General features: G+C 32.3%; 4 protein-coding genes across 15 annotated transcripts in view; all 4 read left to right on the top strand.

The window, feature by feature from the left end:
- Window positions 1-818: 818 nt before the first annotated feature.
- On the top strand, window positions 819-9,545 carry LOC126707049 (20 kDa chaperonin, chloroplastic-like). The gene is made up of 7 exons (XM_050406637.1): window positions 819-950; window positions 1,130-1,178; window positions 1,325-1,497; window positions 4,758-4,937; window positions 5,017-5,165; window positions 5,454-5,538; window positions 9,269-9,545. The coding sequence occupies exons 1-7, from the start codon at window positions 819-821 to the stop codon at window positions 9,440-9,442; spliced, it is 942 nt and encodes a 313-aa protein (XP_050262594.1). The 3' UTR covers window positions 9,443-9,545.
- A 2,632-nt stretch (window positions 9,546-12,177) lies between these two features.
- On the top strand, window positions 12,178-13,465 carry LOC126707062 (TMV resistance protein N-like). The gene is made up of 2 exons (XM_050406652.1): window positions 12,178-12,766; window positions 13,417-13,465. The coding sequence occupies exons 1-2, from the start codon at window positions 12,267-12,269 to the stop codon at window positions 13,463-13,465; spliced, it is 549 nt and encodes a 182-aa protein (XP_050262609.1). The 5' UTR covers window positions 12,178-12,266.
- Window positions 13,466-25,186, top strand: part of LOC126705379 (disease resistance protein RPV1-like) — a 52,286-nt gene continuing 40,565 nt past the window's right edge. The window contains exon 1 of one of the 2 annotated variants that reach the window (XM_050404368.1): window positions 13,466-13,793. In XM_050404368.1, the coding sequence (XP_050260325.1) occupies window positions 13,491-13,793 (303 nt within the window). In that variant the 5' untranslated portion in view covers window positions 13,466-13,490. The remainder of the gene's footprint in view (window positions 13,794-25,186) is intronic. The other variant, XM_050404369.1, reaches the window with a different exon arrangement.
- On the top strand, window positions 15,093-23,536 carry LOC126705383 (uncharacterized). 11 transcript variants are annotated; one of them, XR_007648267.1, is made up of 9 exons: window positions 15,093-15,107; window positions 16,847-17,141; window positions 17,354-17,786; window positions 17,936-17,975; window positions 19,229-19,274; window positions 21,201-21,268; window positions 21,391-21,474; window positions 21,561-21,625; window positions 23,265-23,536. XR_007648267.1 is itself a non-coding variant. In XM_050404382.1 (8 exons), exons 2-8 carry the CDS (start codon window positions 17,772-17,774, stop codon window positions 23,415-23,417), a joined length of 492 nt encoding a protein of 163 aa, XP_050260339.1. In that variant the 5' UTR covers window positions 16,879-17,141; window positions 17,354-17,771; the 3' UTR covers window positions 23,418-23,536. The 11 variants fall into 11 exon arrangements, 2 of the variants coding, with proteins under 2 accessions (XP_050260339.1, XP_050260340.1); XR_007648264.1 differs by having other exon boundaries at window positions 17,354-17,975; XR_007648268.1 differs by lacking the exon at window positions 17,936-17,975 and having other exon boundaries at window positions 17,354-17,650.

The following is a 25,186-nucleotide window of genomic DNA, read 5'->3' on the forward strand; positions in this document are numbered from 1 at the left end:
ATATAAATATAAATATATATACGTATTTTTTATAAGGAAACAAATATACATATTTTAATACAAACAAATATCTTATTAGGAAACAAATATATTTGCCTAATACAAACAAATATTTTATTACGAAATGGCATATACACTAAAACAATGCAAGCAATAATGGTTAAAGCAGCTATATACACTAAACAACTAATTAGAGAGTGAGGAGACCCTTACTTGACATAATGATGTGCAAATGTACTGCTGAGATTGTATGAGAGTGAGAGGAGCAATGTTTTGCTGCTAAATATGTATGAGAGTTTCAGTCTCTGTGAGAGTTCTTAAGAGAGGTTCTGTGATTGAAGTTTCTGAAGGTGTGAGAGTTGTTGAGGCTTTGTGATTCAAGTTGTTGAAGGTGTGAGAGTTGTGTTTAGTCTGAGAGTTGTGGTTCAACATAGTCTGAGAGAAGTTTTTGGTGCTTGTGCTAGTTTAACATATTTTTTGAATGTCTCAAAACAGACAAATTATATTCACATATCCTTCAGCAACGTACTCAATTAATAGTGTACCTGCAACAAAGACTGTTGTTGACTAGCACAAGCACCAAAATAGACTAATAGGCTAACAAGCAACAGACAAATTATATTCACATGTCCAGCACAAGCTTAATAGACTAGCACAGAGCACAATGTATTCAGCTATTAGAATAGCACAAAGCACAGCAAAGACAGCTTGATATGACCAGACAAGCAGACGAGAGTGCTTTGAAACTCGAGTCTCTAAGACTCGAGTTCAGTTTGCCTTAAAACTCGAGTCTTTAAGACTCGGTTTCAAAGTTAAACATGCGCGCGTTTTTTTGCTTAAAACTCGAGTCTCTGAGACTCGGTTTACTTAAACTGAAACCGAGTCTCAGAGACTCGATTTTAACACGTGGCATCTACGTGGAACTTGAGTTTCTGAGACTCGAGTTTCATGTAAACGCCACGTGGATTTTTGCCACATCAAACAACCTAAACCGAGCCTCAGAGGCTCGATTTAGGGGCCCAAAATCGAGCCTCTGAGGCTCGAGTTGCTAGTTTCCCAATTTCTTTCAAAACCGGGCCAACTAACTGAATAGTTTCATCTTGACGGGTAATTACCCATTTTCGCCTAGAACCTGAATATACTCTTCAATTCTCTCCTTTTTAATCATATTTCTTTAGGTAAATTTAATAAAGCATTCTGACTGAGCCGTGTTTGGATATGGTTGGTCAAGTAAAGCTCTTCTTCTTCTTCTTTTCCAATAAAGGTTTCTAGACTTGACTTATTAATTTGAATTCTGGTTTTCTGTTTTTGTGGGATTTGAGAGTAGACCCAGAAATAGCTACAGCTCAGTTTACGTCATCCTCAATTTCAACGAGGAACTTGCCTTCGTTTCAGGGGCTTCAACTATCAACAGTGAAAGTTAGTCCTTCAGTGGAGCATTTGGGAGTAGGGAGCGGTCTCTTTCAGAGGGCACTTACGGGTCTGGTTGCTTCCAAGGTAATATTTTCATCACCCATTTTTGTTTCTCCAATTTATCAGTGTTTGCTATTGAAGTTTGTTGTATTGTAGTATGTGGGGATTTTGATTGTTGTGAATTATGTGTTGGTATGTGGCTGGTTTGGGTACTTTGGGATGGGTTTCTCTATAGTTTGTATGATGGTATTAGTTTGAAATGTGTGATTAAAGGGTTTAAGGGAAAGCTAGAACAAAAAGTTAAAAAAAAAAATTACAGCAAATAATTTAGTGAAAGCTCTGGGACAGAAGACATGAGAAGTCGAAAGTTCACTCATAGAAGGTCTTAAAAAATAATTGTTTCAACTTTATTACGCATAACTATTACTCCTCAATGAAAGTGCATTCTTTTCTCTTCAAAATTACACATTGAACACAAAGGAACAACTTTTCAAATCCCCCAATTACAGCTTTAGACAAAACATCTCTTCCAACATGATAAAACCTTCACCACAAGTTAAGGAGTTACTACATCATAGGATAAGGTGTTACCTAGGAGACACCAAACAAGCAAAAGATCATAGATCACAATTCTCATGCCACCCTAAGCCATCACACATTGTAAGAGGAAATGATTCACATTATCTTCATGGTTTTTATACATAAAATTACCAATCCATAATAATTAACCTTGCTTAAATTATTTGTTATCAAAATCTTCCCTACTACCATACAACACGAGAAGAAAGCTACCCTTGAGTTTGCGGTACACAAATTTGCCAGTGCTTTGCAAGGAAAATTTGTTCCTCCTTCTCTCAATGTTTTATAGTAGCTCTTCAATTGGAAGTCTTTTTTTTTTCAGTACAGAAATCATAATAAATATCTTCTAATAATTGTGCCATAGATTATATTTCCTAATCATGCACTGTTCAAATGAGTATAGGATTCCATTTAAAACGACCAATTCCAAACTCTATATAGTTTTCCGCTTTATATTCTCTATTTGTTGCGATTAGAAAAAATTAGGTTGTCTCTCCTTTATAGCAGACTTACCATTCCACAAAATTTAGAGCCATCACTGTCATATATGATAATATGCAAGGCATCCCTTCTTCTAATATGATTCCACAAACCCAATGCATACAATCTGTTGACCTTGCCCGAACACCAATTTGCACAAATAGTGCCATTCTTCTATTACTCTCTTCCAGAATGCATTTTCTTTGCATATCCCCAAAACCACTTTCGCAACAAAGCTTGATTACACAGCAATATCTTCTTAATCCCCAATTCTCCATGCTATAGAGTAGAGGATTGCAACAAATACTCCAATTAACTAAATGGAAATTAAATTCGTCACCCTTACCACCTCAAAGTAAATCCTTTTGAAGTTTTTCCAACCTATTTGCCACCCTATAGGCTATGGAAAAAATATAGGAAATATTTTGGAAGGCTAGATAGCATACTTTTGATTATAGTCAGTATGCCACCCTTTGATAGGTACAATTTCTTCCAACCAACCAATTTCTTATGCATTCTCTCTTGAATGGAATCCCATATATGCCTTGCCTTGAAATGAGCTCCCAACAGTAAACCCAAGGACTTCAAAACATGACATCCAAGATTACCTACTAGTTTTTCAATATTCACTATCTTGCCTTCTGGCCCCAATTTAGAATTACATAGAATAATTCTCAAACCTAAAATTGGCTCAAAACAAATAAGGAAACATCTTAAATAATGAAGATGTGTAGAGTATGCATCACAAATGATGGGTGTGTCATCAACAAAAAGTAGATGGGATATTACCAAATAACCATTCAAATAACCCTCCGAATTATCAAAGAGGAAACCATTCAAATAACCCCCTGACACTACTTTCATTATAATCCTTCTTAATGCTTCCTAACAACCACAGACAATAAAGGGGAAACCATATCCCCGTAACATAACCAATCTCATACTAGGAAAAAACCTAGTTGGAATGCCATTCACCAAAACCAGAAATCAGACTAGAAATACAAACCTTCATTTGCCCCAAAGCCACACTTTTGAAATAAATAAATCAAGAAGTCCCAATTGAGGTGGTCATTAGCCTTTGCCATATTTAGGCTTCCAAATTTTAGACAACTATCCAAACATGCGATTGAGTCTAACTAGTCTATTGAGAATCTATAGTTGATCTCAAAATTTTGGGACTAAGGATTGGTTGTTGTATCCGAACATTCATTAGCTATGAGGATAGAATCAAGTATTTGTCGACCTTTAATTAATGCATTATGCGTATTAGACACAATCTCCCCTAATACCCCCTTTCAATCTATTTGCTTTTATAGGAATTAAAACCCCAAAGGTAGCATTTAAAAAATTTTCAAGCACACATTTGTCATAACTTGATGCATTGTGATTTTTTTTTTTTTTTTATAAGTAAATAAACATTATTAAAAACTCAAATCAAGTACATGATTGCAAAAAAAGAAAGAAAAAATAAAATAGGAAACAAACAGAGTGATTATGTAGCTCCTAGGGGGTCCACAAACTCTAAGAACTCCTCAATCGAGAACATCATGAGGGATGTCATCCACTCATATAAGGTTTTCAAAAACTGAAACTTCAATTTCATCATGCTAGTTTATGTACCTTCAAAACACCTTGCACTTAGTTCCCACCATATACACTACATAAGACATAGCAGGACTACTAACCAACTGCCCCCTATTATCTCTTCTCCCAAATCATCTCAACTAGCTCAAGAGAATATGGCATCACCCAAGAAATACCAAATAAGCAGAAATACCAAATGATTTGTTGAATTTTAGTTTGGAAAACATGATTGACTACTGTTATTGTTATTTGTTGTAATTCAGTTTAGTTTCAAATAGAGAATCTATCCTTGACTATATACCTCCTAATTTTAGAAGGATAAAACTTTTTTATTGTAAGGTTGTTTGCCAATGAAACAGTGAAATAGTATTTCGGGGCCTACGAGAGAAAAAGAAAACTGCTTTGTGGGTCATTTTTTTGTTAGAAAGTTCAGAACCAGGTCACTTTATGGTTTTTAAGTATGCTCTATTATACGTGTCATATATGGGAACTTATGTGTTCAATACTTCTCTGTTTCTATGTGGCAATTTTGCTGTTTATTTCCTAGGCTTGGTTCTGATTTAAAATTAGAAGACAGTTGTTTATGGTCAAACGACAATATATACACCATAGCTGTGGATTTACATTTACTGAAATTCTGATACAGTTCATGTTATGCATGTCTTTTCTGACAAGGTAGCATTTTGTTCCCATTTCTGTAGTACACCGACATTAAGCCTTTGGGTGATAGAGTGTTGGTCAAGATCAAAACAGCTGAGGAAAAGACAGATGGTGGAATTTTGGTCCCAACAATTGCTCAAACTAAGCCTCAAGGAGGTGAGGTGGTTGCAACTGGAGAGGGTAAGACAGTTAGGAAGAACAAAGTAGACATCAATGTGAAGGTAACTTTTGCTTACTCATCTTTCTAGCTTCTAATTCTCCATTGTTTGTTCCTTTCAATAATTGCTTTTCTTTGAACAGATTGGCACCCAAATTGTGTATTCCAAGTATGCAGGGACTAAGTTGGAGTTCAGTGGTTCAAAGCATCTTATTTTGAAGGATGATGATATAGTTGGTATTCTTGAAACAGATGATGCCAAGGAACTTAAGCCCCTGAATGATAGAGTTTTAACAAGGTTTGATATATTTCTAAAGTTCATTACCCTTGCATGTATTTTCATGAAATGTGTATAGTGGAGTATAGCCAAAGATAAATAATAATGTCAATGTAAGGTCTCATTCTGGGGTTGTAGTCAGTGAACTGTTTTTGGTTTACTGCAAAATAATTATGTAGCTATGCATGATATATCATGTCTGATCTTGCATTATGCTTTGTTTATGTCTTTTCTTGGTTTATCATGTGAGCCACTGAGAATCTGAAGTAATATTTGGTATTATACCTTGTACGTTTGAACTCAAGTGCAGGTTACTGAGATTGAGGAAAAGACTGCTGGGGCTTTGTTGCTAACAAAGGTGACCAAGAAGAAACCTTCCATTGGGACGGTGAGGACTAGAGCATCCTCAACTTTATGCTCTCCGAAGCATTAGCTGAATGCTTGTTTTAGGATTGTAAGATGGGATTTCGGTGTTTGGGAAGATTAATGTTTGATGTTTATTCTACACTAGTCGCAAACCCGCGCATTGCGCGAGATAATTTTTTTTTAGGGTGATCTTATTAAATATATTTGGGGTAATAAGTAATAACACTCTCCCATTTTGTTTATATTAATAACAAAATATTTTAACTTTATTTAAGAATCTGTTTATAAATGTTTAACCATGGTTAGTAAAGACATTACTCATAATTTTAGAATTAAAATACTAATTTATAAAATTCCAAAACATTTGAAATGACAAATCTCTCCATAACTCATTGGGAAAAGAAAAGGTAAAGACATTACTTAATATTTTGAAATACACTTTAATTTAAAATTTTAAAATAAGAGAATTTAATTTTAAAATTAAGGTTAATTTTGGAACCTACCTTAAGCACATGAAGTTAGTACATAATATTTTAATATTAATTTAACAAAGTTTGGTCAAACAAATGTAAAGGGTGAAAATATTTTTTCCTTTTAAGTTTAACGTAGAGTTTCATTTCTTCAAACCTCAAGAAAGGGGAATGTAATTACCTCTATATTATTATTATTGTTGTTGTTGTTGTTGTTGTTGCTGTTATTAATAATTGATTTTTCATTTTCTTCTAAGTTAATAAAAACCTTACATATACCTTTTTATTTATTTATAGAATATACATTTTTTTAACCTTTACGTATCTTTTTTTTTAATGTCAATCTTTACATATACCTTAAGTAAACTCTATATATTCCACTTCTTTAGATGTGCAAAATCATAGACTACTACTTCATAATGATAGTAGCTAATTAGTTTTATCACTTTTTTTCATAATTTCATTTATAACATTTTTTACTATTATCATAATTTCATTTCTTATGTAATTTCTATTATTACATGATAACATCTCCTTTTAGTTATGAAATAGAGTTTGATTAGTTTTAAGTTTAAATATATTGCTATGATTGTGTTTAATTATTGATGATTGATTCAATTTTTTAAGTGAATGTAACAGTTGATTTTATTGCACTGTAATGTCTTTAATGTTCTTCATATTGGTCATATTTATTTTGTATTTTTACTTCTCCTTACAACCTCTTTGTTTTCCAATTAATAGTTACTAGTTGACATTTGATTTTTTTTTTCTTTACTATCTCTCTCTCTCTCTCCATAGGCAACTTATTGTTTTCCAAAACTTGATGATTATTTTATTGCATTAAATATGCATTGTAGTTTTTTTTTTTTTTTTTTTTCATTTAATTTTGCTGCCCTTAAGTTAGTATATCCATAACTATTAGTTTCTTTATATTATATTTGGTTTGATATCCTCATTATTATTATTATTATTATTATTATTATTATTATTATTATTATTATTTTTAATTTAGTGTTTCCCAATTGGCATTTGTTTTGTATTATATTTTTTCTTTGATGTATTGGGTTTGAGAATGAGTGTGTCCCTAGTATTACTCCACTTTATGAGGACACTTTTATTTATTGAATTTAAGTAAAATTTTAAAATTTTAATTTTTTAAATAAAAAAAGGAGAGAAATTAAAATATAAATAATTTAATGATATGGAAGATGTGGGGAGACGAATAGTGATATTAAGGTAGAAGGTAGTGGGGAGATGAAAAAATAAAGGTAAGGAAAAAGCTTGGACAAAGTGTAGATGAAAAAAAAAAAAAAAGAGTACAATTTTTTAAGGATAATTTTATTGATTTAAATTTAAATAAAATATTCCATGTTTAATTATTATATATATATATATATATATATATATAGATGTGACTGAATTTAACTGTTGAATAACATAAGATGAGAAGAAAAAAAAGTAAAAATAAAATATATAACAATAAATACCAATAAAGAGAACAATTGCACATAAAAGATTTTTATTCTTTCTTATAACTCTAATTAAGATTGATGGTTTTTTTTTTTTAATATGTGTTTTAGTATTGTGTTTTTTTAATTTCCCATTAGAAAGTCTTTTCTTTCCCTTTTATAATTTTCATTGAATTTTGGTTTGGATTAATACTTAGTTGTTTTTGGAAATAGGAATTTGAATATGCCTACCAATTTTTTTACTAATAAATTATTATAAAATCTATTTTTTATTTCTTTAGTTTTATTTTAATTTTGGTTAAGTTAACCTTGTAATTTTGTGATGTTTTTTTATTATTATGGTAATTTCCTTATTCCATAAGAGATGAGTTGTATATTAAGCAAATGTAACACACTACAACAAAGTTAGAAGAATATGGTTCACCTTAAAAAATATTAATGAAATACACAAAAAAAAAAAATATTAAAATGATATCCACCCAAATGTTTTCCTATAATGACAAGCTTTATCTTTTAACCTCTAAGAAATGCAATGCAATGACCAAATGATATGCCCCTTTAATATATTGTCTCTAATCAAATAAACAAAGGCTCTTGTCCCCTTTAGGTACAGGTTTATATGGAATTCAATTATTTTCAATTTCTTCTTTCCTTTGTAAGAAAGAACCATCAACCTTAACTAACCAAAAAAAAAAAAAAAACCATCAACATTAATTAGAGTTATAAGAAAGAACAAAAATAGGATAACATTTAACAATTAAAGAGAAAAAAAAATTTAAAAAACAAATCTAAATGGCATTAACCAATGTGGAGTTTTAATGAACTCTTGGTCTACCTAGAATATAATAGAGAAAATAAAAATGAGACTAATACTAATTCTAGGAAACATATATAAATAGAAATAAGGATGCTAATTAAAGAACATTGGCAATACCATCAATCCCGTTTAAAGCTTAATCATAACTCCACTAATTTGCTGACTTTCGACTTTTGGCTAGTATATATTCAAGCGTTCTCCAATGCCATAAAAATCCTTATTGTTTGGTTTTACTTGAATTCCGGCAAACTACCCAATCAAATTAAGGAGAAAATAAGAATAATGATTCTAGTGTAGGAAAAAAAAAATCCCAAAGATTAGTAATTTGGCATAAATAGAAGAATGTATAAAAAATTCATCGAAAAATTGAGAGAAAAAGAGAGAGAACCTTTTTTTGAATTCTGGCAAATGACCCTATTAAATTAAGTGAGAAAATGAGCATAATGATTCTAGTGTAGAAAAAAAAAAAGAAAAAAAAAAGAAAGGATTCCCAAAGATTAGTAATTTGGCATAAATAGAAGAATGTATAAAAAAATTCATCGAAAAATTGAGAGAGAGAGAGAGAGCACTTCTTTTTTGTGAGAGAAAACCATGCATAGAATGGAATAGATAGTTACAAATTTATAGTAAGAGAATATGAATAAGAAGAGACAAAATAAAGGAATATGAAGAGAAAGAAGAAGAAAATATTTATGTAGAGGGTAGTGGGGAGATGAAAAGAAGGAGAATAATATTTATGTAGAAGGTAGTGGGGAGATGAAAAGAAAAAGAATAATATTTATATAGAAGGTAGTGGGGAGATGAAAAGGTAAGGGTGGAGAAAGTGTGGAAAAAGTGTAAATATTAAAATAAAATAAAAAGTAAATGTTAAAAACAATTATAGAAAAATTAGAAAGAAAATGATAATGAGGTGGACGATGATGTGGCTCAACTGAAGCGTAGCAATAATAAATGCTCCGCTTCATCCTTTAGATATATATAGATTGGATGTGACAGGTGATTGCGGTTGGGCCTGGTCCTCTAGATGAAGAAGGCAACAGGAAACCATTATCCCTCGCCCCAGGGAGCATAGTCATGTACTCCAATTATGCTGGGATTGACTTTAAGGGCAAAGACGGTTACGATTACATTGCTTTAAGGGTTTCAGATGTTATGGCTGTTCTTTCTTAGTTGTCAATTAAATGCTCTTAGTATGTACCTCCAAAATTTTATGCAGAAGTGCCTCAAGACATGGATTTTGAATATAGTTGCACTTTAGTCTTTAGAGTATGCTGATTGCAACTTTGTGTCAGATTCTAGTATTTTCAGTTCTTTGCATAGTTAACAATTAATACTAGTTCATTGAAACATCCCAAGTTCATTTGATAATGAATGGGTGTATTCTGTATTGTATTAAAATCTTCATTTTAAATGGATCCATTTCGTTGTTTCGATTGAATTTTACCAATCCAACTAAATGGAGATTTAGAGAAAAAAAATTCTTCTAACGTTGTCAGATTTGGTGAAGCCAATCACTGCAAATGCCTTTGCAAGGCTTAGTTCTTTTAGTATTAGTAACTATGGTTTTTTTTTCATAACCCACGGCTTGTGGTGGAGGATTTTATAGCCTTCGATTAAGACTACAAATCTTGTAAGAGACTTTTAACTATTTATAGTTTCTATGCATATCCATATTTCTTCCCCCCAAAAAAAAAGTTTTCAAAGTAACTTCTGTTTAGAGGGTTAAAGGCTTTCAGCCCAATTGCAACAATAATTTTTCTTATAATAAAATTAAAAACTATAAGTGGGTGCTTGCCTTTGGCATGTCATAACTCATAACCAGTTTTATTTATTTTTAGTTTGGTAAATTTTTTTTGTAGATAGCCAATATTATTGTAGTGGACTGGTGCACAGCCTCCGTATATACTTTCACGTGTTGAAAACATGACTAAGAAAAAAATAATTAATCAAATGGTCATACTGTGATTAGGGACGTGGCTCTTTTCAATAATTGAAGGTTTTTTTTTTTTTTTCTTCGTTATTTTTGTAATTCTTAAGTGCATGATTTTATTTCCATCTCTTTTATTTGTGGAACATAAAGTGGTACCGGAAAAATGGACTAGAAGATTTGGACTCCACTTAGAGATACAACTTGAGCAAAGAAAAAACTTTCTTTTTCTTTTCACTCGTTGCTCTCTTCCTCACTGTGTATCTCTCACAATTTTCTCTTACTCTCTCTATTTTTCTATTCTCTTTTGCTTGCTCTTAGTCATGCAATTCTTCAAGATTGCACTGTCCTCAGTCTCACTCATTGGAGAAATTATTAAGCCCTCTGATGGATCACGTCATTTGTCTACCATTCCACTAAAAGACTCTCACTTGTTTAAAATTGCTGAGTCAGTAATAAGTTTCTGTTTTTAAAAAATTTCTAATTCAACAATTTTAAATAAGTAAAAGTCTTTTAGTAGAATGATAAACCACATCGCTTATCCACCTTTGATGACCTTATTGTAATTTCTCCTCGGATTTCTCCTCTTCACCCTTCTTCAAATGGCCGAATGGCCTTACTTTATATTTCTTCATCTTTTCCTTCTTTTCTTCCTTTCACACTCTTGACATCAAATCACAATAAATGCAACTCACTTACCTTGACTGTGCTTTAACCAATGCCAAATAGCCTTAATGCATCAATCCATTTCTTTTCTTCTTTTTCTCCTCAGCGTGTCCAACACGCCCAAGTCATCGCCCAAGAAGAAAATAGGCTGACTTTTGTGGCTTGTCCAACAAGCTCTTTAATGAAATGTTTTATCAAGTGTGGGCTGGACCTACGGTGCTATGATGCACCCAACAAAAATGACCATGTGTTGGATGTCATTTCGAATTAATAATATCTCAAATGATTTTTTTTTTGTATTAAAAAATAACAAAATCTCCAAACTCTTATCATAATGTGTGATTAAATTTATATCAAATAATTTATATTAACAATTGTTCTTCAAATTTATTGATTTTAAATATTCAAAACCAAACACAACCGTGAATCAGTTATGAAAGGTTCCTAAAGACCAAGGATGGCTCCATGTTGAAGGTAGGGTGGTCACAAGACCACCCTGACTAGGAAAAGTAATAATAATTATATATATAAATTTAAAAAAATTTATGAGTTTTTTATCCTTAAAAAAAAGTTGTGATCACCCTAAATTTTTTTAGGTCCAACAAAATTAAACTTTGGTCATCTTAATAATATATTAGGTCCTTTCAAATAGAAAGAAAAACCTTTAAAAAAAAAAAGCTAAAATTTAGGAGATGTAATTTGTAGCATTGATAATAAAACTAATGCAATAATTTCAAAATATGAAAACTAATAAAAGGAAATTGTAAAATTTTATGTATTTGCGTTTTTTTTCCCTTTCAATATATATATATATATATATGAAATTATCCTTTTATTAGATTTTTTTTTAATAATAAAGTTCATTAATGACCACTAAAAAAGAATCTTGATGCCGACTCTTCTTATGACCACTACACTTGAATCACTTTATTTATTTATTTTTTACATAGCCTAACATAAGGTGAATGCTCAGTGACCTTTCTTTAGGAAGCAGATTTTCTTGATGGAAACTAAAAGGGGGAGAAAAGGTAAAAGAGAGCCAAAGAGTTATTATTGTTTTACAGTTAATGAGGATGTAAAATAGGGGAGAATGGGATATGGCTCAAAATTGTTATACAGATGTAAAGTGAGCTGATGAGTCCTTTCATGATGTTAAAACATCTTTTTAACTTCTTAGGAAAATTGAAGACGCGTAGGAATTTCTCTACTTTAAAAGCTCTTTTCCAGGGCCTTCATTCTCATTCCCCTTTCTAACTGTTCATTCAACCTGAGTGTTCCATTCAAATTGCTCTTTGTCAAAAGACACTTTTTTTTTTTTTTTTTTGGTGTGGTTTACTCATCTCTTGTACTTCACATTTCATCACATCTCTGATCTTTCCAATCTTCTCCTCATAGATCTTGATGGCGGCTTTCTCAACCGATGAGGGAGACTCCTTTTCTTCTTCCACTCACAGGGGGGACTATGATGTCTTCTTGAGTTTTAGGGGTGAAGATACTCGCCATGGTTTTACTGGCTATTTATATCAGGCTTTGTGTGATAAAGGTTTCAAGACCTTCATTGATAATAAAGATCTCCAAAAAGGTGAAGAAATTTCAGCGGAACTTATCAAAGCCATTAAATCATCAATGATTTCAATTATCATATTCTCTCAAAACTATGCATTTTCCACTTGGTGCCTTGAAGAACTTACCAAATTTCTTGAGTGTAAGAAAAATGGACAAACAGTTTTACCAGTTTATTACAAAGTGGATCCATCTGAAGTACACAAGCAGGAAGGTAGTTTTGGATTAGCACTAACTACACATGAAAAAAAATTCGAGAATAACATAGAGAAAGTGTTGAGGAGGAGGGTAGCTTTATATGAACCAGCTAGTTTGTCTGGATGGCATTATGAGGATGGGTATGTATCTAACACTAATCTTGTTTTTTTTTTATAGCTTTCAAACCTCTTATGGTTTTGTTATGACTACTAAATACCAAATTACAAAAATATTTTATCATGATAATATTTGCTACTACTATCTACTAAGGCACTAAGAGCACTGCTACTACTAAGGCATTAAGGCCAACACAAATAGAAGGTTTATTTTTATATTTTTACTTGATTGGTAAATTACAAACACATCTAATGTGCTTTCATCCGATGATATTACCTTTCACCCCTACTTGTGAGAGAAGGAAGTGTGATTTAAATCAAGGCTCATCAACTTAATAATTTGCAAATTTTCTTAATCATTTCATTTTTAGAGTATTATAAATGGGTTAGTGATGTAGGATGAAGGGGCGGCAAGTGGCATGAGGCGAAGAACAAGAAGAAGGGGTAGTGAGACAGTGTTAGGAGGAGAGAGAGAGAGAGAGAGAGAGTCAAAAGAAGAAAAAATGCACATTTAAGTCTCAAATTAATTACCGTCTTAAATCTATGACTATGAGTTACATGCACATTTACTTAATTTAAAAAATGTGTCACTTGTAAGTCACATCTAATCATCTTGAATTTAGTTCATTTTTGTAGCTAGTCTAACTATGTTTACTGTACTCTACAATTGGCAGTTTTCCTGAATATCAGTTTATCCAAGGAATTATTAGAGTGGTATGCTGATCAATTTGAAGGAAGTAGCTTCCTAATGAATGTCAGAGAAAATTCAAGAACAAATTGTAGCATAATCAAACTACAAGAGCAACTTCTTTCTGAGATCTTAGGGAGCAAAGAATTTAAGGTGCACAGTACATCCAAAGGAATCAATGTGATCAAGGAAAGACTTTCATGCATAAAGATTTTTTTGATTCTTGATGATGTGGATAAATTGGGCCAAATCGAAAATTTTCTTGGAAAATGCGATTGGCTTGCTAATGGAAGTAGAGTTATTATAACCACAAGAGACAAACATGTGCTAACCACTCTTGGAAATGATCCTTTAATCTACAAGGTTGTGCAATTGGATCGACATGAAGCTCTTCAACTCTTTAGTATGCATGCCTTCAATAAAAACGAACCTGAAGCAAATTATTTACAACTTACAAATCAATTCATATGTTATGCCAATGGCCTTCCATTAGCTCTACAAATCATAGGCTCCGATTTGCGTGGAAGAAGCATTTGTGAATGGGAAAGTGAATTAGAAAAGTATAAGAATATTCCAAACAATGAAATTCAAAATAGACTAAAAGTAAGTTTTGAAGGATTGGACAAAAATGAACAAGATATTTTCCTCGATATTGCATGTTTCTTCCAAGGAATGTCCAAAAATTACGTTGTGGATATCTTAGCTGCTTGCAATTTATATCCGAATTCTGGTATTTCAAAACTTATTGATAAGTGTCTCATAAGTGCTGGATTTGACAATTTATGGATGCATGACTTGCTACAACAAATGGGTAAAGATATTGTTCAACAAGAATCAAATGTGCCTGGAAATCGTACAAGGCTATGGTGTTATGATGATGCTTTAGAAGTTCTTACATAAAATACGGTATAACTTCTTTTTCTTCTCTTCTTTTTTAAGCAAAAAAATAAAATCAATTTTTTTTTTTAATGTTCAGAAAAATATAAGTTTATCATTAACCTATTTTGTTTAAAATTTCAAATTGTTATGACGTAGACAAATTCTACTGTGCAATGTGTTCCACCCAATGCTCTATCTAAACAGGGTTTAGATAAAATTCGAGGCATAATGTTGTCCTTCCATTAACCAATAACAGTGACATTGGCACCTAAAGCTTTCAAAAGGATGAGAAATCTCAAATTTCTTATAGTTGATAATGTGCACATTTGTGAAGAACTTAAATATCTCCCCAACGGATTAAGGTTCTATTTCAAACACTGTCACGCCTTCCCCCCCACCTCTTAAACTCTTGTTTGGAGCTTTCAAATTCGAATTCAATGGGAACAACATATACTGATTCTGACTCACCTTCGGAGGGCTCTCATGAATGTGATTCGAGTTTGTCACTGCGCACTTCTCCCATGGGAAGAAATTAGCCTCAGGTCATTGTCCCTGATGACACTAGCCACATCTCTTTGCCAAAATTACGCTTGGGTCTGCCAGGTTTGGGAATTGGCTCAACTGTTAGTGAGGGGTTTCATTTGGGTTCTTCTTCAATGGCCCATAACTTTGTCAGTGATGATGATTCTGGCTTCAATTTGTATTCTCCATCGAAGAAAATGAGAAAATCTGAAAAAGAACCTTGACAATTTTCTTCTTCATGGTTCCTATTCCATTTCTTTAGCATTTGATGCCAAGGTACGTCTCTCTTTTATTAGTTGCATTGTTTCATTTGCATCTTTGGATGCTCATTCATTGGATTGGGTACCAACATAATTTGAATAGAAACTAACCCAAAGAAAATGCAAAATAGATGAAAGAAATTATGAAAAACCTATTTCAATTTTTAGACTAATTATGAAAACAAGCAGTTACGTGTTCATCACATAATCTCTCTCTCTCTGATAATGAAGCTACTCATACTTCTTGATTTATTAAAATTTTGAATTTTATTCCATTTCTCCATTGTTAGCATAATGTACGAGTATTAGGATTTTTGTCTATTAGTCTATTACTAGCCAGCACCAATTCTGAAAATTCAAACTTCAATAGGCATGACCTTATATGCTTATGCCGTCCTTAATTTCATAGAGCAGGAGGTTTTGAAATGGATTTGACTTTGCCAATAGTCTTAGTTTCAAGGTTCTTTGAACACACCATTACATTTTAAATGCTTTCTAAAATTGTTGCTGATAGTATATATTGTCTCAAATTTCATAACCCTGTAAAAATGTTGGGAATTATATGTGGATTTCTGATATTAGCTTGTTTGTTATTGATGATTTCCTCCTTCACTATGGTTGGTATTGATGTTGCTTTCTGGGTTGATCCATTAGTGGATTTAGCAATTTAGGTCTTTAGGTAATAACAATTTATATTGTTAAGACTTTTTTGTTATAACGTTTTCGGTGACGCTCTTTGGTTTTTTCTCCTCACTTGGGCATGCTATTTTATAGCTTTAACTATGAGTGAAATGTGTCTTTGTTATTGATTGTTGGACTCTGAAGTGATGATTGAAAAACTGAATGTGTAGAACCAAGCTAAGTTGCTGTGTGAAATCCTACAAACAAGGTTTTGTTCTTTCACATCAAGCTGTTCTTCAACCTTTGTAATAGTGGAATATTTTTTTGCTTCCGAGGATGAAACAACATAATTTTTGGGGGAATGGTAGGGTTCTTTGGGTTGGTGTCGGATAATTTATTGAAATTTGATCTTGATTTTAGCAATAATTCACTACTTTTGGTCTGGTTCTTTGGAATCAAGTGTGAATTAACCAAACAATGAAATTTGTGATAAATAGGATTTTAAATCATGGGAGTTTAAATTCCTTCATTTGTTAATTTCCATGTAAATAGCAAAGTTTCATCCAAAAGCAAAATATCTATTTCTATTCCATGTAAATTAACCAAATATGCTTTTGATTTTGTGTCAAAAAAAATTCTTAAACCTGATTTGAGGGGTGAAGACCCAACTACAAATAATAACAGCCCAGGTCAAGAGCCATTAAGCACCCTGGAGAAGAGTATGTGCCACAATGCACTGAATATCTAGTTAGGAGCCATTATCTATTTCTTCTATAAATAATACTACAAGTACTTTGGTTTTGTTACTATGTTTGTAAGCTACGAACTTTTTGAATTTTAGGGGAGAAGGGCATAAAATTAGATAGGTGGCATGAGCTGCTTCTCTTTGTAGTTTTCTATTTTCCCATCTCTGCATAGTACATATTTTGAGTGAAAAGTACGAGGAATAGCAACTGGTTATGTGAGATTCATTTGTGACATATTCATCATTTGAGTGTTTATATAAGTTTCTTCTTTAACCCAATGTTTAATTGGTATCTATATTATTGGGGTGAATTTCAGGGGAGAAAATACTTTCCTTAAGAAATGAACCTGGGATACTAAGTCATAATGGTGGTTTTGTTTATGTTTCAGGGTGGTGAAAGCATGAGATTCAAAAATCAATCTGTACAGTGGCTCAGTGCCTATAGTTTCATACTTTTTTTCCCCTCATTTTCTATATTGTGTTGGCTTGATAAGGAGTGTGCGGCAGTTCGACCTGAGCAAAGCACAAGTCAATTTGTTTCAAGCAACAGCGCCAACACAGAAAATTTAAGCAGCACAAGTAGGCCAAGGTTGATTGAAAATGAGGATGGCTTCCTGGAGCTGTGCTGCTTGCAAGGGCCAGGATTCTGGAGAGGTTGAGAGGGGTGCCTCTTTCTGCAAACAGGTCAGTGCTTACTGTGATATGCAATTTGGAATTTTTGAAGGTTGAGTCTGGACATTACATGAAAATTATTATCTATTTTTTGTCATCAATAATATGTTTATGCCAAAATTGTCATGATACATCTGCGCAATACCAAGATTGACTGCCACCAATGCTTTTGATGGTGAAGTTATGAAAGTATTGAATCGATCAATCTGATACCATATTTTCAGGTCTGATGATGGATCCATTTTTCTTCTCTGACTCCACTTTTAGATGGACCTCTATGTGTAAAAACTGGGTTATAGTGACCCATTTAATTCTTATGGAATGGCCAGAAAAACCTGCCTAGAGAACATCACTCATCACTGCCACAAGTGAGCCTGACTCATTGCCAGTGGATTCACATACCTGTCCTCATGCAAATGCATACTTGCTCACTTCATATTAGCTATTCCTTGCTTTCCTCTATCCTCCGTTTTCTGTCATTTCAATCCATTGATCCATAAAACAACTGAGTAGCATGTGAGGTAACAATTATATGGTAACTGCAATTCATGAGCATACCTTTGATAACTTTAAGTGAACGTACTTTGACCATGAGGTATATTGGTTAAGGTCTAATGTTCTGCAATGGAAAGAACAAATTAAATGGACATGCTTTTAGTATCCTTTTTGCTTGCCTGCTGGGATATTTCTTCTACTTGTTTTGATTTTTTAAATTTGAGAGCCTGTTCTCTAAGTGTTTGGTTGCTACTACCATATTATACGTAGAAACTGTTTTTTGTTCCTTCACTGCCTTTAACTCATTGAAGATATTGCATTGCGGACATGTCACATTACAAAACTGGCAAGGTGATTGTTTACTCAGTATATATATTTGTAATTTTTCCTACTTTGAAGTTTAACTGAACTGATGAACCTTCACTTTGATGCTTTTAAAATTTTAGTCTCTTTAGAAGAACTTTATTTATTTATATATGAGCGTGCTTACAGTGGATAGTTTGTCTGTGATGGTTCCATCACCATATTAGGAGGCCTATTTCTGGTGATTATAACCTTTTTAAATTTGATTTATTATTTAGATGTATATGGACTAAAGCTTGTAATAGCCCAATTTAGAGTTTTTGAAGCTCGTCTTCAGTGAATTTTCTAGTCATACAAACAACGTGAGAAGTAGGTTAGCTTCCTATGTTTCCTTTTGTTTCATTCTACTTTTCTTCCCTTTGTCCTGTAAGCTTGAATTCCAATATGCTTGCCTAGTTATTGTAGATTAGTGGTAGAGCTGTCTTTAGTACATGTAACTATCCTTAAAGGGACAAGATGCACGCACCAGTCATGGCTTGCCTTTTTGGTTCATATATCTGAATCCTATATGATCTGTGTTAGTATAACTGCACCTTTTTAAGAGGAGGGTAAAAAATGTTTTTATTAATAAAAAGGAAATCGAAATAAGCTGTGTTATCATTTTACTTATCAACAGGAAAAAAGGCTATATTTTCTTACAGGGGAAATCAACCATATTTTCTTTTTCATTTTTTTTAAAAATAATGTTTTACTAGATAGCACTGGGTGTATGTTAGGATTTTGTCTTAGGTTTTTTCTAAAAAAAGCAAAAAAACTCTTGTTCCAAAAAAAAAAAAAAAACCCTAGGTTTTTTTTAAAATAAGTTGACTTTTATCTTTTTGCCTCAAATTTAGCCAATAAGCTACAGGAAACTATGGGAAGTCAAAGAAAGTGGAAGTGATTTTTCTTTAGTTGGGATTTAAAAAATGATTTTGGGTATCCCATATAACCTGAACTACTTTGTTGTATCTTGCTTCGTATTTGGACATTTAAATTGGAGACATTATCAGCTTTGCTATATAGGTTACTGTTCTGGGAAAAAAGGGACTTGTTTAATTGCTGTTTGATACATTCATACCTAGTAAAAAAATTTCTATGAGGTTAGAGTAGTCTAATTTAACTTTCAAATGATGTTTAGCGGGGAAGAGAATAAGCATTCTCTAGTTTTGTGATAGTTCCCCATTTGTGCTATAAAAATTGTGCTTTAGTGTTCAAATACATACAATAAGTTTTTGACTTATTATCTAAAATTTTCTGTCTAGATTGGTCTGAGATGGAGGGCAGAGAAGGAAGTCATATCTGGGAAAGGTGTTTTATTTCCCCTTGTTATTTTAGGAATGATGTTTTTTCATTTTTGTCTGTTAATGATTCCTTGGGGGGATTTTATGTTCTAACCCCTTAGCCTGCTAATAGAGAGCACCCCTGTAGTCCAACCCACCTGGCCCAGCTTTTCCCAACTCCCAGCCATATTTCGATTACCGATTTGAATATTTTAGGTTTGACCAAATATTTTGATTACTAATCTTAACACCTCCTGAAAACTTAGTCTTCCTCCCTTGCTTGATTAAATTATTGCTTGTGGTATTATCAAGTTTATTCATTCTTTTCGTTATATTTTAAAATAAATCTTGTAGTTGGGTATGGACTTGAGTTTAGAATTGATTTTTTACCCTTTTTGTCAGGGCAGTTCATATGTTACAAACACTGTGATGAAAAAGATGACTTAGCTAGCTATGAGGCAAGTGTTTTAGTAACATCATTGATCTCTATAGCATTTTATGGGTATGGAAATTTTTTTGTTGGTTTATGACAATTTCTCTTACGGCTTTGGATGAATTTAAATCTCATTTATTTATGTTTTTGTGAATGAGTCCTCACTCAAATGATACTTCCTCCTCTCAGAAGTATGGGTGGAGAGTGAGGTTATGGGTTCACAACCTACTAAGTGCATGTGTAAGTTATCAATAAAAAATAGTGAAGTGTATTTATTGTTCTGGCAATGCTAGGTAACAGCTGAGTCTTTTGACCATGCATGTGCAATTTTAAGAACTAATACTGAAATTTCTTGTGAGATTATTTTTTAAAGGGATTTTCTCTATTTTACAATTAATATATTCAATTAGTTATTACCAGTTCATTTCTTCAAATAATATTGGTTTTATGGGAGGTAAGAGGGTGGGTAAGGAGAGAGACCACTTTTGATCATGTTTATTTGGTGACAGGTCTTATAATGCAATTTTACTGAATTTCACACTGTTTACACACCAACCAATATGGGGCTGAGGATCTAAAGAATTTAAATGGTGTTATCTTCATGGTGGAATGAAAAGATAAAAAAATCGTCACTTTTATAATTTACTATCATCCTCTTTAGACATTGTTATCAATTTATTAGTGTTTCCATTCTTTGTTCAAATTTGCTGTCGTGCTTGGTCATATCGTGAATGGGATTAGACTTGGAGGTCTAACTTTTGGCAGTTACAATGGAAAATATTATTGTCAAATTTTATGTATAATAAAATCTTTCTGTTTGTGCATATCGATATTGTCAGAGGCCTCGTCATGCTTTCACTGTTTTCTCATTTTTTATTAGCAGCTGCAATTTTGAGTCCTTTGCTTTAGTCATATATGATTCATGGTGTAACAATCCCACCCATCTCTAAATGATTAAGTGGTAAAAGATTAATTTACTTGACTCCTTTGTGGCTGAACTCATTGGGATTAATTTCTACATAAAGGAAGCATGTTGCCATTGTTATATTTTGTAACTCTTTTGAGACCTATGAAGTTTTATAAAATATTAAGTGCTTGTTTCTGGTGCATGTATGTATATACATTGGTGTGGATGTTAAGCATCATTCATACAATGAGAAGGTAAATTTGTCTATACTCTTGTTGGAATTTCATTATGCATCTAGGCAGTTTGGCACATTCTGTATTAATGTCCATGTTATGCTACGCATCATACTGCAATCTTACTGGTTCTAAAGTCTACTTTAAGCACATATGGGATGAGTGATCCTGATCTCTTTTCATCTTTCCTTATGCTTAGAAGATTGAGATAAAAGAGGAAGATAATATTTATTGTTAATTTTTCCCCATATATGCGCCTCTGTACAAGCATCCAGCTATATTATCAAAAGTATCTAAAATTATCCATTTAAGTTTTGTATCTTAGCTTATCTAAAATTATCCATTTCAGTTTTGTATCTAAAATTACATTGCAAATTGCAGGTCAACTTTAGTTATTCTGAAGCTGGAGAAAACAAACAAGCACTTGTGAAATTGGTAACTTGTGAGAGGTGAGTTGGCTTTTGCTGATTTTATTAGTCTACTTATGAATTTGTGATGACAACATAATTTAAGATGTATAAACATGTTATAATGTTTTTTTTTTTTTTTTTTTATTGATCGTTCTCAATAGATGTGCGGATAAGCTTCATTACAAAAGGCAGAAAGAGAAGGAGCAATCAGAAAAAAGAGAACGAGAAGAAAACAAAAGAAAGAGGTGCCAATTCAAGCCAAGAGCCTTTTTTTGTGCTCGTGCCTATTTACTGCTGATTAAAATTCCATTTACTTACAGTCTATTTCCAGGAATCGGTCAAGGAGTATTGATGAAACAGATAATGACTGCGAAGGGAGCAAGGAGAGAAGAAAAGGTCTGAACATTCCTCTGGTTATACTCCATTTTTTGCATGATGAGACGTTCTTGTGCTTATATTCTGTTCACATTTGTATATATGATTTTATTTTGTGTGTCAAAAACTTTTAGTCTGTTGTCGGATCATAGATAGCCATGGAATTGATTGGTGTGCCAAATCCAATTTTCAAAATCTGCTGTTTGGATGTGCACTAGTTCCATGGAATAAATGAAATGATGTATAGATTAGTATCTTAATTCTATGACATTATTAACTATCAAGAGGGATTTGATTTCCAAAATTGATAATTTAGCCCCCCATTTGTTTGACTGATCATGTCTTAAATTTTGATGATTGCTTAATTATTAGTTTATCACAAGTTTAATTTAAACACCTAGATGGATCTGTATATTGGTATTGGGTAAGATAGGTGGTTAATGATTTAAAGGAAAACTTTTGGCATAGGTTGCTTAGAAGTTTTTCCCCGGTTGCTACGTTGAACTCACCCAGGGAAACATGGGTGAGGAATTTTTCATGAATGTTCCTCCAGGTTTCACATGTTTTGCTGGAAGAGCTGAAGTAGATGTGCAAATATTCCCTATTGGTTTAGAGTTTTGGGATTTGTTGGTTGTTTATTTTCTTCTACCATAATTTTCTTTCGTCTGGGGCTGGTGTTGAGAAAGAAGGCGAGGACATCTTTAAATATCTGTGGATCTTTAGTCTTTGCCACTGGGAAGCTTTTGACTTTCCCATTCTTACCAACTAATCAGCAATCATCTTTACCTAAAATCACTATTCTAGGTCCACGAGGTTGCCCATTATCTCTAGGACATGCTCAGTGTTGCATGTTCGGGCTGTCCAGTGGTTTGACAATTTCTCATTCTTCTAACAGCTATGTAGCTTGTAGAGTTGAGATTTTTTTTTTGCTTCCAAATTAGAAGTAGAAATGGGTTTAAGATTGTATGCAAGTTAAGTGCATCCTAGCTTTAGTTTCCTTCATTTGGCTAAGCAAGTCAGTGGCGGAGCCAGGAATTTATCTTTGGAGGGGCCATATATATATATATATATATATATTTTTTTTTTTTTTCTTTATGTATGAAATGTAAAATAGTAATATACAATACTTTATAACTCAATTTTTTCCCTTTTATGTGTTAAAATACCTGTATGTTCATTTTAAAGATAATGAATGTTTGATTATTGTAATTTTTTAACACATATATTTATAGATTTTATTTTTATTTAAATGAAAATTATATTTATTTTTAGACTTTCTTAAATATGTATGTATATTATTAGATATAGATGGCCAAAATGATAAGGTTATTTGAAAACTATCAAATTATTTAAGATAATTTAAAAATATATGTATATTTTAAAAAAATTTGGGGGGCCCAGGGCCCCCTTGGTCATCAAGTGGCTCCGCCGCCAAGTCTTCTATTCATAGGTCTGCCAATAGTTGTGATTATTACAATAGAGTGAAAGGATAGCTTATGGAAATTTGCACTTGTACACTCCTATCTTTTTTTTTAAATATATTTGCTATGACCTGGCTTTCTACTGTTTTTTATTTATTTTTTATTTATTTTATTATCATTTAGATGAGGCATTCTACTGGTCTTGTGAGCTGACATTTTTTTAAAATTGTTATTTGCAGGAAAAAAGGCTTCAATTTGAACTGAGGATCATAAAGTTGATGATGATGATAACTTTGATGAGTTTCTTGAGGGGATGTTTCCATGACCGACTGCTGCCATATTTAGATAGATGGTTGCTTGCCAACATTGACAACATTATAGCAAAATGCTGAAGTTCCAAAATAGAATGAACCTTGGTGTTTCATAGTTCCAAACATTTCTTTACCCTTTAAATTCCATTAAACCGTTATCTGTGTATCCATTAGGAACAGAAATTAACATGTAACCTAGGGAAGCAAATAGAATGTATAAAACCAAAGAAGAAGCTCTAGACTGTTTGCACCTGGAGGTTTTCAGCAGGAAGGTTGAAGGGGCGGTATCAAGAGCTTCACAGGATTGTAGTATATGTCTGGAGACATTCGTAGAGGGAGACGCGCTTATACGCTTGCCATGTTCCCATAGCTTCCACTCTGCCTGCTTGGATCCCCGGCTTCGAACTTGTGGTGACTGCCCATATTGTTGCCGAACTATAACTATAATAACTAGTCGCAACAAAGCGTCAAAGAGTTAGATTTTTTTACAAGAAATGATTTTGTAATCTGGGTTTTCCTACACGTGTGAAAGTTTTGGCACTGACCAAATTATTATTTTTTAATTTGTAATTGTGTGCAAATGTAATTATTGTATCTCCTGCTCCGTTGCGCACACACGGGAAAATTTGGTTATTTCTTGACTGCTATTTTGAAATTTGGGGTCCGTTTAGTAACAAATTTTTATTAATGTTATTTAAGTGCTTTGAAAATACGTATAAGTAAAAAAATGTTGTAAAAATATGTGTTGTATTTTTAAAACAACGAAATTGTTGTTCAAACAACATTAACAAATAGGCAAGTCCTTGAATACGTGTTTTATGTGTTTTAGGGCCTGTTTGGTATGTGTATTTAAACAACAGTTTTCAGTTTTTTTGAAAATATATGAGTGAAAAAGTGTGTGAAAATACATATAATATTGATTAAAAACTGAAAACATACGTTTAAACATATGTACCAAACAGGCCTTATTGATTTAGATTACCTTTTGATCTCTCTCCTCTATTCAGGAAATTTAGAAGGTATTGATAGTCAAAACCCATAAAGCCTATGAATGATGTTGGAAAGACCCATCAAGTAGTACTGCGGCCCAAAGCTTGCACACCTATATATATATATATATATATATATGAAAATAAAATAACATAAATTAAAAATGATTTTAACTTGAACATGATAGAATAGACTAATCGAATGAACGGAGAAGAGAGCAATTATTAAACTTATGCTTTGGTCCTCGTTCTATTTTTCATTTTAATTATAGCCAAAACAATATTATAAACTAGAGAAATAATTTTTAAATATAGTTATTTCAGGTTTTAGGAAAAAGCTCAATTTGGAGTGTCAATTGGTCTTTAGTAAGGACGTCATAGTGTGGTTAAATGGCTCCTGTAAAAAATTTAAAATTTGATTTTGGGTCAATGATTGTGGTTAAAAGGTTCCCAAAAGAAATTTAAAATTTGATTTTAGATCAATGATTTTAGGCAGAATTTGAACATAAATCCTTTATTTGAGGAAAAAAAAAAAACTTTATCATCTAAGTAAATTAGAACCCAGAAATTAATTTGAATTGATTATAAAAATAAGAAATTCACCAATTACCTAGCATCATTTTTTGTTTGTTTGGTTAAATTTTATTATAATAATAACAATGAACAAAGTTTCTCTGTAAACTAGTTTGAAGAAAAATCCTTTAAACTTCTCATTTTTAAAATTTAATTGTTGAATTTCATGTTTTTTATGTTCTTAATATGCATATTAAATTTCATTCAAATTAGATGTTATTTATTATTCAATCAATAAAATTATTTTTTTATACACAATTTTAGATCACAAAAACTTGAAATTTTAAC

This window comes from Quercus robur, chromosome 11, assembly GCF_932294415.1.
Source record: "Quercus robur chromosome 11, dhQueRobu3.1, whole genome shotgun sequence".
Lineage (NCBI taxonomy): Eukaryota > Viridiplantae > Streptophyta > Magnoliopsida > Fagales > Fagaceae > Quercus > Quercus robur.